The sequence below is a fragment of the Aureococcus anophagefferens genome (genome assembly GCF_000186865.1).
Source record: "Aureococcus anophagefferens unplaced genomic scaffold AURANscaffold_4, whole genome shotgun sequence".
Taxonomy (NCBI): domain Eukaryota; class Pelagophyceae; order Pelagomonadales; family Pelagomonadaceae; genus Aureococcus; species Aureococcus anophagefferens.
In genome coordinates this window covers 874,068-891,457 of record NW_008705564.1, presented here as the reverse complement: position 1 = coordinate 891,457, position 17,390 = coordinate 874,068, and the positions used below count along the sequence as shown (strand labels likewise).

The 17,390-nt window shown below is 70.5% G+C and overlaps 6 protein-coding genes across 6 annotated transcripts; 3 read left to right on the top strand and 3 right to left on the bottom strand.

Annotated features, from left to right (window-relative positions):
- Positions 1 to 568: 568 nt before the first annotated feature.
- AURANDRAFT_1009 (hypothetical protein) lies at positions 569 to 2,365 on the top strand (the record flags this gene model as incomplete). The annotated part of the gene is made up of 1 exon (XM_009035872.1): positions 569 to 2,365. A coding segment is annotated over one exon (1,797 nt), but the record flags the coding sequence as incomplete, so codon positions are not given.
- An 801-nt stretch (positions 2,366 to 3,166) lies between these two features.
- Positions 3,167 to 4,908, bottom strand: AURANDRAFT_36504 (hypothetical protein; the record flags this gene model as incomplete). Its single annotated transcript, XM_009036015.1, has 1 exon — positions 3,167 to 4,908. A coding segment is annotated over one exon (1,629 nt), but the record flags the coding sequence as incomplete, so codon positions are not given.
- Positions 4,909 to 5,915: 1,007 nt separating this feature from the next.
- AURANDRAFT_71003 (hypothetical protein) lies at positions 5,916 to 9,302 on the bottom strand (the record flags this gene model as incomplete). The annotated part of the gene is made up of 4 exons (XM_009036014.1): positions 5,916 to 7,069; positions 7,198 to 7,798; positions 7,927 to 8,508; positions 8,727 to 9,302. 4 exons carry the CDS (start codon positions 9,300 to 9,302, stop codon positions 5,916 to 5,918), a joined length of 2,913 nt encoding a protein of 970 aa, XP_009034262.1.
- Positions 9,303 to 9,589: 287 nt separating this feature from the next.
- AURANDRAFT_62073 (hypothetical protein) lies at positions 9,590 to 14,007 on the top strand (the record flags this gene model as incomplete). The annotated part of the gene is made up of 3 exons (XM_009036410.1): positions 9,590 to 9,963; positions 10,164 to 12,044; positions 12,231 to 14,007. 3 exons carry the CDS (start codon positions 9,590 to 9,592, stop codon positions 14,005 to 14,007), a joined length of 4,032 nt encoding a protein of 1,343 aa, XP_009034658.1.
- A 104-nt stretch (positions 14,008 to 14,111) lies between these two features.
- On the top strand, positions 14,112 to 15,537 carry AURANDRAFT_36501 (hypothetical protein; the record flags this gene model as incomplete). Its single annotated transcript, XM_009036411.1, has 1 exon — positions 14,112 to 15,537. One exon carries the CDS (start codon positions 14,162 to 14,164, stop codon positions 15,392 to 15,394), a length of 1,233 nt encoding a protein of 410 aa, XP_009034659.1.
- A 41-nt stretch (positions 15,538 to 15,578) lies between these two features.
- On the bottom strand, positions 15,579 to 17,257 carry AURANDRAFT_62072 (hypothetical protein; the record flags this gene model as incomplete). The annotated part of the gene is made up of 2 exons (XM_009036013.1): positions 15,579 to 16,919; positions 16,973 to 17,257. 2 exons carry the CDS (start codon positions 17,255 to 17,257, stop codon positions 15,579 to 15,581), a joined length of 1,626 nt encoding a protein of 541 aa, XP_009034261.1.
- Between the last annotated feature and the right edge of the window lie 133 nt (positions 17,258 to 17,390).

The following is a 17,390-nucleotide window of genomic DNA, read 5'->3' as shown; positions in this document are numbered from 1 at the left end:
AGAACACATCGAGGTGCTGCGCTTTCTGCCATCGACCGCGTCATCGGTTGAGCTTACTACCCATCGACCGCGTCATCTGTTGATTTGCTGCCCAGAGACCCGCGTTGCAATGGAGTCGTCGGTAGAGCCCCCACCAATCGCGCCGATGCGCGCGCTCCTCGCCGGCCTCGTCGGCGCCGACGCCGTCGTCTCCGCCGTGCTCTGGTTCGCGGCGCACGCCTTCGCCCTCGCGAACCCCGCCACGTCGTCGAACCCGGACGTCGTCGTCCTCTTCGCGTGCGCGCGCGTCGCCGCCGCCGCCGCCGCCGCGCGCGCGCGCCGCGAGGCGCCGGGCGCGGCGGCCGTGACGGCCGCGACGGTCGCCGTCGTCGCCGTGCTCGCCTGCCGCCCGAGCTTCCGCGCCGCGCCGGCGGTCGTCGTCGCCGCCGCGGCCGTCGGCTGGAGTTTTGGAGTCGCCGAGGCCGCGGCGCTCGCCGCGGCGCGGAACCTGCGGACGCGGACGAAGCGCGGCGACCTCGAGACGGCGCTCCTCGGCGGCGAAGAAGACGCGCCGAAGGAGCGCGCCGCGGGCTTCTCGCGCGTGCTCGCGCTGTCGCGGCCCGAGTGGCCCGCGATGGGCGGCGCGACGGTCGCGCTGCTCCTCGCCGTTTTGGCGCAAGCGCTGCTCCCCGTGCTCTTCGGGCGCATGGTCGACGCCGTCGGGTCCGACGCGCCCCACGCGGCGCGCCAGAAGCGCTTCACGGCGGCCTGCGTCGAGCTCGGCGGCATCGTCGCCGCGTCGCTCGTGTTCACGGCCGCGCGGTCGTACGTCTTCAACGCGTCGGGCCAGAAGGTCGTCGCGCGGCTCCGGGGGAAGCTGTTCGGGGCCATGCTCGCGCAGGACGTCGCCTGGTTCGACGACCGCCGCGTCGGCGACCTGTTGAACCGGCTCTCGAGCGACACGACGAAGCTCCAGGCCGCGGCGACGGAGACCGTGTCGCTCGCGCTCCGGTCCGCCTTGTCGGCGGTCGTGAGCCTCGGCCTGCTCTTCCTCACGTCCTGGCGCCTCACGCTCGTCGCGCTGTCCGTCGTGCCCTTCATGACCATGGTGACCATGGTCTGCGTGTCCGTGATCAAGAGGCTCGCGACGCGGTACCAGGCCGCGCTCGCGGACGCGGGCGCCGTCGCGCAGGAGGTGCTCTCGAATTTGAGAGTCGTCCGGTCCTTCGGCGCCGAGGACTACGAGGTGGCGCGCTACCGCCGCGCCGTGGGCGACCCGGACGCGCGCGGCGGCGCCGAGAAGCCCGCGGCGCTCGGCGTGGGCCTCGAGCAGGCCGCGGTCCAGGCGCTCTTCATCACGATGACGGCGGCGTTCGGCTACGCGTCGGTGCTGGGCGTCTGGTACTACGGCGGCCTCCTCGTCATTCGCGGCGATATGACGACGGGCGAGCTCGTCGCTTTTGTGATGCTGCTGCTGGCCATCACGACGTCGCTGAGCGTGCTCGCGCAGACGGGCGCGGGCGTCATGGAGGCCTTGGGCGCGTCCGTCGAGGTCTTCGCCATCATCGACCACCCGTCGGGCATCCCGAACCGCACGGGCGCTTCGCCGACGCGGGCCGTCGCCGCGGCGCTCGCGAGCGACGACGCGGCGTCCTGCGAGTTCCGGGACGTCGTCTTCGCGTACGCGGCGCGGCCCGGCGTCGAGGTGCTCCGCGGCGCGTCGCTCGTCGTGCCCGCGCGGACGCGCGCGGCCTTCGTGGGCGCGTCGGGGGGCGGGAAGACGACGCTGTTGCATTTGCTGGCGCGGTTCTACGACGTGTCCGGCGGCTCGGTGCGCTTCGACGGCGTCGACGTGGCCGACTTCGAGCCCGCGGAGCTCCGCGTGAAGCTCGCCCTGGTCGCCCAGGTGCCCGCGCTCTTCTCCGGGTCCATCGCGGACAACGTCGCCTACTCGGCGCTCGTCCGGGGCGCGCCGAGGCCGGACATGGACGCCGTCGTCGCGGCCGCCAAGGCCGCGAACGCGCACGTTTTCACGCAAGCGTTCCCGGACGGCTACGACTCGCTCGTCGGCGAGCGCGGCGTCCGGCTCTCGGGCGGCCAGACGCAGCGCGTCTGCATCGCGCGCGCGCTCCTCGCGAAGCCGCGGATCTTGTTGTTCGACGAGGCGACGTCGGCCCTGGACGCGGAGTCCGAGGCCGTCGTCCAGGCGGCCATCGACGAGCTCTGCGTCGGGCGCACGTCCCTCACCGTGGCCCACCGCCTGTCGACCATCGTCCACTCCGACGTCATCGCGCTCGTCGCGAACGGCGTCGTGCTCCGGGCCGGCGCGCACGACGCGCTCCTTCAGGAGTGTTCGGAGTACGCGGACCTCGTCCGCAAGCAGCTCTCGGCCAAGGCCGCGTCTTAGCGGCGTTTAATCGGTTCTACATACAGGACCGCGTTTTGGGGCGACTACGTTTCTACCGCGCGCGGCATTTCTTGGCTTTGTTCTTCCACTTGCAGGATGTACGGTGCGCCTTGCAGTCTTTCCCCTTCTTGAGTGTTTGGCATTTTATCTGGCACTGCTTGTCGGCCCACTCGCAGGCTTTCTTTGCCTGGCATTTGCTTTTTTTCTTGCCCGCGCACTTGTCAGCTTTGATGGCTTTGCACTTCCCGTTCTTCCATTTGCAGCTTTCCGGGCACTTGCGCTTTCTCCCATACGACGCGCAGCTCGCCGTGAAATCACCGTCGCCCTCGCCGAACTCTCCGGCGTCGCCGACCGGCGCGGGACTCGGCGCGGGACTCGGCGCGGCCGTGGGCTTGGCCGTCGGCGCGGGGCCCGTGGGCTTGGCCGTGGGCTTGGCCGACGGCGCGGGGCCCGTGGGCTTGGCCGTGGGCTTGGCCGACGGCGCGTCGGTGGGCTTGGCCGTGGGCTTGGCCGACGGCGCGTCGGTGGGCTTGGCCGACGGCGCGTCGGTGGGCTTGGCCGACGGCGCGTCGGTGGGCTTGGCCAGGCGCGTCGCTTGACCGTCGGCGCCGTCGAGGGCGGAGCCGTCGGCGCCGTCGAGGGCGCAGCCGTCGGCGCCGTCGTCGGCTCGGCCGTCGTCGGTTCCGTCGCCGCCGCGCAGGAGCGCTCCTGGAACAAGTTCGGGCAGACGTCGTCGGCGCTCCGGGCCGTCACGCGCCGCGACCGCGTCTCCACCAGCAAGCCCGTCGGCTTTACGATCGCCATGCCCGAGTTCATCTCGTTGACGACGACGCGGCCGCTCGCCAGGAACGGGTACACGTTCCAGGCGCCGTCCCACGAGTTTCCTTGCTTCGACGGCACCAGGTCGAAGTGCGCGACCTCGACGAGCTCCCCGCCGTCGAGCTCCGCGTTCGAGATGTCCAGGATGCGCAGGCCGCCGGCGTAGTTGGCCTGATAGAGGAACGCGCCGTTGACGTACTGGTTGTGGTCGATGAAGGCCGCGTCCGCCGTGTGCACGAAGCGGACGCGCGGCGCGTCCAGATCCGCGACATCAAGTACGAAGGTCTTCGTCCCGACACCATCGTAATATTCGTCGAGCTCGTCGTCCACGAAGAGGGTCGTGTGGTCGCAGGTGAGCCAGCCCTGGTGCGCGTACTCGGCGCCTTCGTACGCCAGCAGCGACAGCGTGACGTCGCCCCCGCCGTCGCTCGCGTCCGTGACGTCGACGATGCGCACCTCGCTCTCCGTGGAGAGGAAGCAGATCTCGCGGCCGAAGTGCTCGACGTCCGGGCCCCGGTAGACGACGCACTGCGCGTCGTGCACGTACGCGTCGTCGAAGAGGCAGCCCAGCCACTTCGGCATCGTCGGGTCGCGGATGTCGACGCCGAGGAGGCCCCCGTTGCAGGTGCTCGAGCCGGTGGCGCCCTCGACGCCGACGGCGTAGGCGCGCGCCGTCTCCTCGTTGACGACGACGTTGTGCGCGGAGCCGAGCGAGCCCCCGAAGGTTGTGCGCGCGTCCGGGTCGTAGAAGCCGTCGCCGTCCTTGTCGTGGCGCGCGTGCGACGGGTCCAGCCGCTCCAAATCGAAGATTTGGAGCCCGTGACCGGCAGCTTCGGAGACGATGAGAGCGTAGTGGTCGTAGACCTTGAGGTCGCGCCAGTCGCTCCTCCACGTCGCCGTCTCGACAAAGTCCTCGACGGCCTCCGCGGCGGCCACGGGCGGGTCGCAGGAGGGGCACCCGAGGTCCACGAACGCGACGCCGTTGTCCGCGCACTGCAGCGCCCATTCGCGGCCCTCCGCCGAGGTCCAGCCCCAGTTGTCGTTGGTCAACGACGGCCTGCTCGCGCTCGGGCCGAGCCGGGCGATGGGCGTCCAGCTCTCGAGGTCCACGCCGAGACACCCGAAGCCGTCGGCGTCGCCGTCCTCGCACGTCGCCGGGCCCCGTTCGATGGGTTTGCACGCGCAACACATAACGTTGGAGGAGAAGTCGTCGTCGTCGTAGTTGCCGCACCAACTTGGGTTGCCCTGGTATTCGGCGCAACCGTCGCCGTCTCGGTCCGTCGCGCCGTTGTCCGTGTCCTCGCACTCGGCGGACGCGCGCGCCATGGCCTCGCCCTGGCGTTTCATCTTCATCATCATCTTCTCTACCGCGGCCGCGTTGTCCGGGCCCCGAAGGTTCGGAGTCGCTTTTTGATTCACGGCGGCGCTTACCGGCGGCGCCCGCCACGCTGGCGCGCCCGCCGCGTACTCGCATCCCGAGAATCTCGTCTTGGGCTCGCACGACGACCACTCGCTCCACGGCTCGACTTCGCATGCGGCCGATACGCGCGTCGGCACGGCGGCGGCGACGAGCGCGAGCACGACGAGCATCGTGTTCCTGCGTCACGCACGACGGTGTAGAGGATGCGCGACAAGCCGCGACCAGCTACGAGTCGCAATTTGGCTGAGCTGTGCGACGACGCTTGCGACGAAGGTTGCCAGGCGCCCGGCAAAAGCCCCGTCTGAGACTGAGCGGTCGCCAAAGCTCGAGAGTCCACAGTCTCGCACAGAGGGTCGGATATTTGACGAGAATCTGGCGCGTCGACCGCCGCCCCCTGTAGATTAACTATGTCGAACGAGACGGTCGTGAAGAAAGCCGGGGCGCCTCGGGCCGGGAAGAAGCCGTGGGAAAATTGTGCTGACTTCGAGCCGGATTTGACGCTGGAAATGTCGAATGGATCGGGCTCTCTTCGTGTGAACCGTCTTATTCTCGCTACGAATTCGACGCTGGTCCGTGATTGTTCTCTCGAGGAACCGATTCCTATTACTGTGTCGTCAATTTCGGCCCTCGAAACTTTGTGCCGCGTCATGTACGCGAACGCGCTCACGCGCGAACAGTTTTCCTTTCCTTATGAGATCTTCACCGTGGTTACTGAAGTGTACGAGCTCGCTACGTTTCTCGGCTGCAAGAAAATTCTCGAGACATTTCAGACTGAAATGGATAAATCTATTCAAGATCTAGTATTGCATCGGGGCATGGACCAACTGCGTTCGTTGAAACACAGTGCGGCATTCTTGGCTTTGATTACTATCGAGCGGGTCTGCAAAAGCAAAGTGTGGACAAAGAATGAATTGACACTGCTGTATCGTTGCGTCCATTTTGGGGATAACAACATTGGCAACAAATTTTCGATTGACCTTGCCAAGCTGATGAGTTCAGAGACCATGCTAAAAGTTCTGCAGATGAGCTCGCAGACCACCGCGCAATCTTTGAATAACTATATATATAACTACTGGACTCCAAACTTTGATGGCATCGAGTGCAAGGACTAAAGGTCACCAATCTCCCGCGGCCGCGCCGCGACTCGCGCGTTGTCACCAGCAGATGTGGCATCGATCGTCGAGCTCGAAACGAACGCACACCCATCCCCCGCAGATGTGGCTTAGGCCAGTTAAAAATCAGCTCATGAGTGCCATCCGGGGCGAGCTGCACTCAATCACCGAAAATCATTTACCCAGGCGCGTACAGCGACGCGCCCTCCCGCGGGAGCGCGTCCCGCGCGCGCGCGAGCGCGGCGACGACGGCGCCCGCGTCGAGGGCGGCGGCCGCCGCCCCCAGCGCCGCCAGGACGTCGCGCGTCTCCGCGACGCGCCGCGCGAGCAGCCCCGGCGCCGCGCGCGCGTCCGTGGCGGCGCGCGCGACCGTCGCGCCGGCGGCGACGCGCGCGACCGCGGCCGCGGGGCCCGCGGGCGCGAGGGACCGGGCGAAGAGCTCCTCGGCGACGAGGCCCCCGGACGGCGCGCAGGCGCGCGCGACCGCGCGCGCGGCGCCGTCGACGGCGCCGCGCGCCGCGGTCAACGCCGACGCTTCGGAGCGGTCGACGGGCGCGTCGGGCGCCGGCGCCGCGAGGGACGAGAAGGCCGCCTCCGGCGCCTCGTCCGGCGCGCGCGCGAGGCCCGCGGCGACGAACACGAGCGCGGCCGGCCCTAAATCCGCGAGCGGCGACGCCGCGCCGTCCGGCGCCGCGGCGACGAGCGCCGCGAGCGGCCGCCGGTCGTCGCCGCCGACGGGCCAGGCGGCGAGGAGGCCGAGGAGCGCTGTGCCCCGGGCGCCGCCGGCGAAGCCGAGCTTTTTCAGGGCCTTGAGGCCCCGGCCGCAGCCGCGGCTCGCGTCGCCGCGGTCCTTGGCGGCGGACCGCTGCGCGTCCGCCGCGTGGCGCGCGACGACGCGGCGCTCGAGGGCCGCGCGGTCCTCGAGGCTCAATTCGTCGGCGGCCGCGGCCCCGCCCAGGGCCTCGTCCAGCGCCGCGAGGCGCGCGGCGAGCGCGGCCGCCGCCGTGCGGTCGGGCTCGCGCGTTATCTCGACGGCGCCGAGCGCGTCGAGGAAGGGGATCGCCGCCGGCCGCTTGCGCTTCTTCTTTTTGGCCCCGTCGCCGCGCAGCGCCTCCAGCGCCTCGGCGACCGCGCGCCGCGCGGCGTCGAGCGCCGCGGGCCGCTCCGGCTCGGCCGCGACGGCGACGACGAGCGCCGCGAGGCGCAGCCGCTCGAGCGGCACGCGCTCGGGCCGCCAGGCCGCCCCCGGCGCGACCTCGGCGACGGCGGCGACGGCGCCGTCCCTGGCGACCTCGTCCGCGAGGACGACGCACCAGCGCGCGCCGTCGACGCCTGGGCGGGAAAAGGGTGATTCGACGTCGCTTCAACGTGAGTGTTCCGCGCGCGCGCGTTCCAGGAAAAGCATCCACGCGTCGAGAACGCTCCGAGGGATGATCGCTCGTCCAGAAATCAGCCGAAACGAGTGGGAAACGGCCGAGCTAGGAGCCTTTGCAGTTGGGAATGTCGCGCCCGTTTCCCGCCCCGGTCGACGCGGCCGACGCGGCCGCGCCGCAGGAACGGCCGCTGCGCGCGCCGCGCGAGCGCCCGCAGGCGCTCGGCGACGCAGGTCCGCTCGTCCGCCGGCGACGCCGCCGGCGCCGCGTCGTCGAGGTCCTCCGCGTGGCGCTTGAGGACCTTCGCGTCGGCGGCGTCGGCTGCGGCGGCGAGCGACGCGTCCGCGAGGTCCCGGGCCACCTCCGGCCGCCCCGTCGACGCGAGGGCGCGGAGCGTCGTCGCGAGGAAGAGCCGCGGCGCCGGGAAGAGGGGCGCGTCTCGCGGCTTCGGCGCCGGCGCGCCGAGCCACGCCTCCGCGCGCCACCGGTCCCAGAACGCGCGCGGCTCGTCGCCGAGGACGTGGCACGCGACGGCCTCGCCGCCGTCGAAGGCCGGCGCCGCCAGGCTCTCGTAGGCCTCGAGGCCGCCGCGGGGCGCGCAGGCGACGACCGCGCGGGGGAACCGCCGCGGGAAGCCGGCCGTCGCGACGACGGCCGCCGCGAGCCGCTCCGACGCCGCGATCTCCACCTGGGCGGGAAAAGGGTGATTCGACGTCGCTTCAACGTGAGTGTTCCGCGCGCGCGCGTTCCGGAAAAAGCATCCACGCTTCGAGAGCGCTCCGAGAGATGATCGCTCGTCCAAAAATCAGCCGAAACGAGTGGAAACCGGCCGAGATATGAGCCTTTGAAGTTGGGAATTTCGCTCTCTTTTGCTGCCCTGATCTCCACGAGCTCGCGGCGCCACCGCGGCGCGCCGCCGTGCCAGGCCGCCGCGCCCCGGGCGACCTCCGCCAGCGCCGCGGCGACGGCGTGCTTCGGCGCGCCGCGGGCCCGCGCCGCGGCCGCGAGCGCCGCTAAACTTCCGGCGTCGGCGTCGCCGCTCCGCGCGAGCTCCGCCGCGAGGCGCGCCGCGAGCCGCTCCGCTCGTTCTCCGTTTTCCACGTACACTACCACGGGCGGCGGCCGCCGGCCGGGCCGCGCCCGCGCCACGGCGACGAAGTGGAGCGCCGCGGCGACGGCGTCGTCGTCGCCGTCGCCGCCGCCGCGGTCCCGGAGCGACAGCGCGCGGAGCCAGGGCGCCTCCGCCGGCGCGTCGGCGCGGCTCGGCCCGCGCACGTCCAGGGGCGCGGCGCCGCCCCGGGGGAGCACGCAGAGGCGCGGCGGCGCGTCGCGCGGGCGCACCGTCGCGGCGGTCGCGTCGAGCCACTTCCGGCAGGGTTTGCCGGCCGCGGCGTCGGCCTGGGCAGGACAAGAGTGCGAAATTCCCATCTTCAAAGGCTCCTAGCTCGGCCGGTTTCCACTCGTTTCGGCTGATTTTTGGACGAGCGATCATCTCTCGGAATGGTCTCGAAGCGTGGATGCTTTTTCTAGAACGCGCGCGCGCGAAACACTCACGTTGAAGCGACATTGAATCACCCTTGTCCTCCTGCCCTGGCGTCGGCGAAGATCGCGAGGACCGCCCGGTCCGCGTTGGACGCGCGGAGCAGCGTCGCGCACGCCGACGCCGCGTCGTCGGCGAGCGCGTCGGCCGCGAAGGCCGCGGGCGCGGCCCGCAGCGCGGCGCCGTCGTAGGCCGCCGCGGCGGCGCCGAGGAGCACGGCCCGGAGCCAGGCGGCGTCGGCGACGACGACGTCGCCCGCGGGCGCCGACGCGGGCTTGCGCGGCAGGGCCTCGCGGAGCGCGAGCGCGACGGCCTCGTCGTCGGGCGCCGCGCGCGCGATTTCGGCGAAGCCGTCGTCGGCGACGGCCTCGGCCGCAGCCGCGCCGCGCGCGGCGGCGAGCACGCGCGGGCCGCGGCCGGCGAGCCGCGCCGCGAGCTCGCGCGCGGTGCGAAACGCGTCGGCGCGGACGACGACGAAGGCCAGCGGCCGCGCGCGCGACGCGGCGAAGGCCGCGAGGAGCTCGCCGGCGCAGGCGGGGGTCGTGCAGGTCGCCACGACCGGGCGTTTCTCGAGGGACGCGAGCGCGGCCTCGACGCCCGTGGCGGTCTGCTTTTGCAGCTGCCGCTCCCAGAGCGTCGGCTCGCGGTCCATGGTTCTATGCACGCTCAAAGAGAGCTCGTCGAGCCAGCCTCAAGCAGCCGTCTGGAGCGCCTCGAGCATCGTCGATGCCATAATGAGATATGGGGCAAAGATGCACTTCAGCATATGTTCAACATCCCTGTGCCGGTTGCTTAACGATGTTGTGCGCGTGAGAAGCAAGCCTCGTCCGCGCGCTGCGAATCTCGCGAAGCAGCCCGCTCGCGACCATGGTCGAGAAGAAGCCCGCCCCGGCCGCGGCGTCGGCGGACACCGTCGGCGACGGCACGAATCGGCTGCGCATGACGCGCACGGCGACGCTGTTTGCGCTCACGACGCTGCTCTACTTCGGCAGCATCATCTTCTACGGCGCGAGCCGGGCGACGACGCCGGCGGAGCGCTACGTCACGGGCGGCGACGCGCTCTACGTCGAGGTGGCGGGCTGCGACGTGCGCGTCGAGTCCGGGCCGCGGAGCGAGGTCGACGTCGAGCGCTGGATCTGGCATTGGGCCGAGGTGCGCTGGTTCTACCGGAGCGGCGGCGCCAAGGTCTGGAAGGTGATCGTGCGCAACGTCGTCGGCTGCCACAACGCGCCCTTCTTCGAGTGCGGCGAGACCTGCGAGGTCCGGGTCCGCGTCGCGGACGACTCCGCGCGCCTCGTCGTCCGCCAGGGCGCGTCCGACGCAGGGCAGGAAAAGGGTGATTCAACGTCGCTTCAACGTGAGTGTTCCGCGCGCGCGCGTTTCGGAATCAGCACCCACGTTTCGAGAACGCTCCGAGAGATGATCGCTCGTCCAAAAATCAGCCGAAACGAGCGGAAAACGACCGAGATAGGAGCCTTTGAAGTTGGGAATTTCGCACCCTTTTCCTGCCCAGGTCCGACCCCGCGGACCACCTGACGGTCCGCGTGGAAAACGTCGCGCTCGCGAGCCTCGACGTCTCGGGCAACTTCGACGTGTCCCTCAAGGGCGTGGCCGTCGCCGGCGCGGCGAAGATCTCGACGACGGACGGCTCCGTGGCGATCGCCGACAGCGATCTGGGCCAGGGCGGCGGATCCTGCCGGGTCAAGTCGACGCGGGGCTCCGTGGCCATCGCCGAGTCGCGCGACGTCGTCGACGACCTCGCCGTGGCCTACCGGAGCGTCAACAAGAAGACGTGCTTCGCGCTCGCGCACGGCGCCGACGCGCCGGCGGTCGCCGAGGCCGCGGACGCGCCGTCCGCGGCCTCCGCGCAGCGGCACTACGACGGCGACGCGAACGGCTACGTCACGCAGGCGGAGTTCAAGGCCGGCGTCGACGCGCTCGGCGCGTGCCTGGGGTCGGGCTGCCCGCGCTACTCCTCCGCGTCGTCCGCGGCGGCCGTCGTCTTCGACGCGGGCGACGGGACCCTCCTGACGCAGATGGCCGCGTCGAGCCTCGGAAGCGCGCTCGGCGACGCCAACTACACGGAGCTGGCGCCCTACGCCTACCGCCACCTCGCGGCGACGCGCGCGAACCGCACGGACGGGTCGTCGGGCGTCTCGCGCGCGTACACGGTCGACGTCGTCGAGGGCGAGCTCCGCGTCGACTTCAGGATGGGCGACGCGGTCAACGGCACGCGCTACGTCGCGCCGGCCGAGGGCACGCTGCCCGGCGTCCACCTCTTGGAGAAGGACGTCGTCAAGCTGCAGAAGATCGCGAAGCGCTACGGCGCCTTCCTGGCCCGGTCGGACGTCTTCGCCGTCATCGACGTGCCGGCGGGGCCGTCGTGGCCCGGCGACCGCTGGATCTGGGCGTCCAACGAGGTCTATCTCGAACTGCCGCCGCCGACGTTGGAGGCGCTGAGCTTCGAGGTCATCCGGCCGCGCGTGGCGCGCTACCGCGTGCGCCTGACGAACGGCGACGCGTGCTCCGCGGCCGGCGTCTCCGACGCCGACGTCCGCGGGCAGGTCTACGAGGAGCTGGCGAAGATTTTGACCCCGTCGGGCCAGCCCTACCTGAAGGGCCAGCTCGTGCGCGTGCGCAAGCGCAACGCGCTCCTCGACCGCCCCCGCCTCGACGCGTACGCCTACGCGGACGGCGCCTACGCGTCGGCCGACTTTTCGCGGACGGTCATGCGGGGACGGGGCTGGCACGCGTTCTACGCGTCGATCGCCCTCGCGTTCTTCGCGACGCTCTACGCCCTCGTCGTCGGGTCGCGCTACCTCAGCGCCATGCAGACGCTCGCGGACCAGTCGTCGAAGATCCAGATGCGTCTGACGAAGACGTCCGCCAAAAACGTCGCCGCCGCCGCGCGCGACGACGACGAGGACGACGCGGAGGATGGGAAGACCGGCGCGTTCAAGGAGGCGGCGGACGACGCCGACGCCGCGGCGCAGCGCGAGGAGCAGGAGGAGGCGTCGGCGCTGGCGAAGGAGGCGGCGGCGGCCGAGGCGGAGCTGAAGCAATTGGGCGTCGCGGCGGACGCGGTCGTCGCGGACGACGAGGAGGGCGACGGCGGCGACCTCCAGGACTGGGGCGGCATCATGACATGGGCCGAGGGCTTAGTTCTCAAAGACGTCGTCTTCCTGCTCGACCTCGTCAAGCCCCTCATGCGCCCGCTCGCGACCGTCGACACGGCCGTCGTCACGCCGCTGCGCCGGTCTTTGATCGACGCGCGCGCCAAGTTCGTGCGCATGCGCTGCGTCCTCGACGCCGACGCCATGAAAGTTCGCGGCAAAGGGGGCGGCAAGGTGGCGCCGGCGGACGAGTCGCCGCGGCGGGACCTCCGGCGGCGGCCGTCGCGGACCGCGCGCCAATCAACCGGCGAGCCGGGGCCGAACTTGAAAATTCTCTCGCTCGGCCGAGTCGATTCGGGTGATTTTTGGACGAATCGATGGCTCTCCTCGAGGTCTCGAAGCACATCCGAAGGGACGAAACCGTCGCGTGCGCGCACGTTGAAGTCGGGTCGAAGATTTCCGCGCAGGTCGCGGACGTGCTTCCGGACCTTCGTGCACGCGCACACGGACTTTTGCTTCAAGAAGAACCTGAGCGACGCGGGCGTCGACCGGCCGTCGCTCCAGCGCTACCTCGTGGCGACGCACGACCTCCGCTTCAAGGTGCATCGGATGCCGAAGGTGCGGGGCCGCGCGTGGAAGAAAGCCTGGATCCCCGCGACGAAGCGCTCGCGGAAGCCCTTCGTGTCCCACGGCACGATCTTCGCCCAGGGCGCGGCCTTCTTCGAGGGTTTGGAGGACGTCGCGCCGGCGGTCGCGACCTCGCAGGACGCGGCCGCGGTCCGCGCGTTCCTCGCCGAGCGCACGGAGCCCGCGGCGGCCAAGGCCGACGGCGACCGGGTGTTGCGGATTTGCAGCGAGCCCGTCGTCCTCGGCGACGGCGCCCTGGGGCGGCGCAAGGGCCTCGTGGGCGAGTTCAACGCGCACCGGCGCGACGCGGGGCTGCCCGCCGTGGACCTCCGCGAGCACCTCGGCTGGCTGGCCGACGAGTTCGACCTGGCCGTGGAGACGGAGATGAAGCTGAGCGTCGACGGGCTGCGGCTGCGCAACTTCGCCGCGGGCGGCAAGAAGCTCAAGCTGTCGGGCTCCTTCTACGTCGAGCACGTCCTGACGGCCGTCGCGCACTTTGCGTGCCTCGTCGTGCCCATCGTCCTGCTCTGCTCCGTGGCCATGCACCTGCAGCTGCGCCACAGCAAGCTCTGGGCCGCCGTCGTCGGCGACGGCGCGGAGCGCTTCTGGTCCATCTACGACGCGACGTTGGTCGAGGATTTCGTGCTCTCGGGCGACGCGCGCGTCTTCGCGTCCGCATTCGTCGCCGCCTACGCGGGGCTCTACTTCCTGGCGGCGGTGGCGCGCGTGTACTTCCACTACGCGGGCGACGGGATTTATTACCTGCCGCCCGCGCCGGAGCGTTTGGTGAGTTGCGTGCGCCTCGTCTTCGCGGTGCTGTGCGTCGGCGCGGCGTTCCTCGTCCTCTTCTACGCGTTCCTCGTCGCCGTGTGGCTGCTCGCCGGGGCGATCTTAGACCCGGCGAAGCTCTCGTCCCGCTCCGTGGCCTTCTTCACGCTCTGCACGTCCATCTCCGCGCTGCGGCAGCAGCTCGCGGCCGCGGCGGAGAAGCACGAGAACCTCATCTACGAGCGCCTCCGGAGCCGCGTCGCCGAGGCGCTCGAAAGCTACTCGAAGGCGCGCGAGGCGACGCAAAAGCGCGTCGACGGCGCGACGGGGCTCATCCAGGCCGCGGAGGCGTCCGCGGCGTCGGAGCTCAGCGACGCGCAGCGCCTGTTCGCGGCGCTCGACGGCAACAACTCGGGCGGCGTGACGGCGGACGAGATCCGGGAGCTCGCGGCCGTCGCCGCGCTGCCCGAGCTCGACGACGCCAAGCTCGCGCAGATCTTCGCCTACGCGGACGCGGACCTCGACGCGGTCGTCGACGCCGACGAGTTCGACCGCGCGTGGACGTGGGTCGAGCGGCAGATCGTCGACGCGAGCCTCGAGCGGGCGGGTTTGGGGCCGCGCTTCGTCAACGCGGCCGTCGCGGGCGCGGCGGTGCTGCTCGCGGGCGCCTTCGTCTTCCTGTTCCTCGTCTTCGCGGCGTGGTCCGAGGGGTCGACGTTCGCGGCGTGCGTCGAGAGCCTCCTCGTCCTGTCCGCGGGCTTCGCGGTGCGCGGGCTCGGGCCGTCGGCGGCCGCGGTCATGCCCGAGGCCGTCGTGAGGCGGGGCGGCGGGGCTAAGAAGGCCGTGTAAACACCATGTTGAAGGACAACTTCCCGTCGTTGATGTTGCCACAAAACAAAAGGTGCAATTTCCGTTGGACTGATCCCAGCTGCGTCCTCGTCACCGCGAGATCTCGAGAAGAAGGCTCCGCTGCTGTTGCCCGACATCGAAGAACCGCCACAGGATGAGCACGTTCCACGTCGCTCCCGTGCGGAGCGACAGCGGCACGAACCTCATGACGCGCGCGAGTTCGACAAGCGGCCTGTTCGCGCTCGAGCAGATGGAGAAGGACGACGAGGAGCCCCGCGGCCTGACGCACGTCGTCTCCGACGGCATGCTCTGCGACAAGGGCATCTCCGAGGACTGGGAGTCGTCCGCGCGGATCTACGAATACGGCGCCGCCGCGAATCCGGACCTGCCTGCCATCCCCGTGCTCGTGCACCCGGCGTCGCTGCACGAGGCCGGCCCGACGCGCGTGATCCCCTTCGACCTGTCGTCCATGATCGGCGGCGCGGCGCCGTGCACGAGCCCGAACTTGATGGCGTCGTACGTGCGCGTCCTCGTCGGCGAGCGCATCTCGACGGCAGCGCTCGCGACGTCCCAGGCCTACTACGTGATCCGCGGCGGCGGCTCGACGACGTCCGAGCACGGCCGCGTGACGTGGAACACGGGCGACCTCTTCGTCGTGCCCAAGACCGACGGCCAGCTCGTCCACGAGTGCTCGGCCGCGGAGGCGCACGACGGCGCGGCGCTCTACTGGATCCACGACCAGCCCCTGCTCGACTACCTCGGCGTCGCGCCGGCGGTCGCCAAGTTCGACCCGACGCTCTTCACGCGCCAGCGGCTCCTGGAGACCGTCGAGGAGATCCGCCACGCGCCGGGCGCCGAACACAAGAACCGCCTCGGCGTGCTCCTCGGCAACGCCAAGACGGAGGAGACGACGAAGACGCTCACGCACACGCTCTGGAGCCTGCTCAACTCCATCGGCCCCAAGTCCGTCCAGCGGCCCCACCGCCACAACTCGGTGGCGCTGGACCTCGCCGTCCACGCGGAGTGGCCCGCGGGCAGGGTCTACACGCTCATGGGCAAGGAGATCGACGGCAACGGCGACATCATCGATCCCATCAAATGCGTCTGGGCCACGGGCGCCGTCTTCGTGACGCCGCCCGGGTGGTGGCACAGCCACCACAACGAGAGCGACTCGACGGCCTGGGTGCTGCCCATGCAGGACGCGGGCCTCTACACGCACCAGCGGACGCTCGACATCCGCTTCGTCGACGACGAGCTCGCGCTCCACCGCGGCGGCCGCATCCGCGGCTCCGCGTTCGCCGTGACGAACAAGCAGTACACGGACATCCAGACGCGCGCGCGCGAGGACGCCGAGGAGTGCCCGAACTTCAACTACGGCCTCGCGTAGGCGAGATCATCGACCACAGCCGCTCGCCCGCCCGCCTGCATATAGAAGCCGCGACTTCCGCGGGCCGCGCCGACCACATCCGCCGCGGCCCTTCAAAAATCACATCGAGAGAGTCCCATAGCTAATGTCCTGTGTTGAATCCCCGTCGAAGCAAAAGAAACTTAGCCTAGGCCGCACGACGTCCTCAGAGCTGGCCGCGGTCGCTGCGGTCCTGGTAGCGGTCCACGAGGGGCTCCTGGAAGCCCGGCGCGTCGAAGCCCGGCGGCGGCGCCGCGGACGCGAGGTGGCGCGCGCAGACGAGGTCCGCGAGCTCGTAGACGGCGGCCCACTGCTCGTTCCACGCCGCGGCCTTGTCCGGCGCGGCCCGCAACACGCGCGCGAGGGAGAAGGCGACGCGCGTCTCCTCGTCGAAGACGCCCGCCGCGAGGCCCGCGAGGCCGTCCTTCTGGAGCTTCTTGAGGCGGTCGCGCGCGATCTTCTGCATCAGGATGCGCGTGTCGCCCTCGGCGAACTTGCAGCAGAGGAGCATGTCGGCCAGCTCGAAGCCCGTGTTCGACATGAGCGCGTAGGACCCGACCTCGAGGCGGAGCTTGTGCACGCGGTCCACGGAGACGTCGATGGCCTTGATCTTCGCGACGGCGATCTTCTCCACGAGCAGGTCCGACGGGATCGCGCCCGTGCGCAGGCAGTGCGACAGCTCCGCCTCGACGGCGACGCAGTAGGCGACGACCGCGTCGAGCTCGCGGTCGGACTCGTCGAGCACGGCTTTGAGCTGCGGCATGTCCGAGAGCATGACCTCGCCCGCCAAGCCGTTGCAGACCTTGGAATCCGCGTAGGCCCGCGTCTTCGCGTGCAAACCCTTGGCGAAGACGAGCGCGGCCTCCGCGATGGCCATGCGGCCCGTCATCAGGCGCTGGCCGATGACCTCGATGCGCATCTTCTCGTCCGTCGTCTGCACGTACGCGCCGTCCGCGTCCACGTCGCAGAACTTGTTGAGCAGCGCGGTCCGCGGCAGGCGCACGCCGTCGAAGCCAAAGGCCGCGTTGTCCAAATCGTTGGCCACGGTCTTGAGGCCCATGTCCACGACGGACACGCCGGGCATGGGCTCGCCCGACGCCGCGTCGCGGAGGCGCATGAGGAACGCGTGCGGGCCCTTGTCCTCGCCCTTGATCAAGAGGCGCGCGACGACGACGCCGTGCTCCGCCGTGTAGCCCTGGCTGATCCAGTTCTTGTGCGCCGCCTCGTTCGGCGTCGCTAAAACGAACTCGGACGTCGACTCGTCGAACGTCGCCGTCGTCTCGACGACGAGGCCGCTGAGCACGCCCGCCTGCTTCTCCGTCAGCAAAAAGCAGCCGAGCTCGCCGCGCTCTTGCATGTCGTCGAGCAGCGCGACCTGCTCCGGCCCGCCGAGGCCGAGGATCGACCCCGCGAAGAGGTTGAACTGCACCGTGAAGCGGATGCCGAAGCCCGAGAGGCCCACCGTGGTGAGGAGGCGGTGCGCCAGGAAGAACTTCTCCGGGTGATCCTGCATGTCCCTACGCGCGAGACGGGTTTCGAACGTCGACGACGGGTCCGGACGCCGCGGCCGCGCGTGAAGCGCAGGTGGCCCGCGCGCACGAGGTCCTTGAGGAGGAGCGCGCTTTCCTCGGGCGACGCCGCCTTGGACGCGCCGTCGAGCTCGCCGAGGAACGCGTCCGTGAACTGGCCGAGCACGGGGTCCGGGTGGGCCGGGGCCGCGTCGGCGGCGGCGGCCGGGCGGGGCGCCGCCGCCGTCGACGAGAGGACGCGGACATGGGCGCCGGCGCGGAGATGGGCGGCGGCGCGTCTCGGGAGATTGCGCGCGGCAGCGCGGAACGAGTGCATCATCACTCTATTCTCAGAACTCAGCGCCAACTTGTCATCAACACACAGGAAACCACTCAAGTTGAAGTACGAAACAAGTGCCCGGATCGCCCTGGATTGTGCTCTCGATGGCGGTCAGACTCGTCTTCCCCAC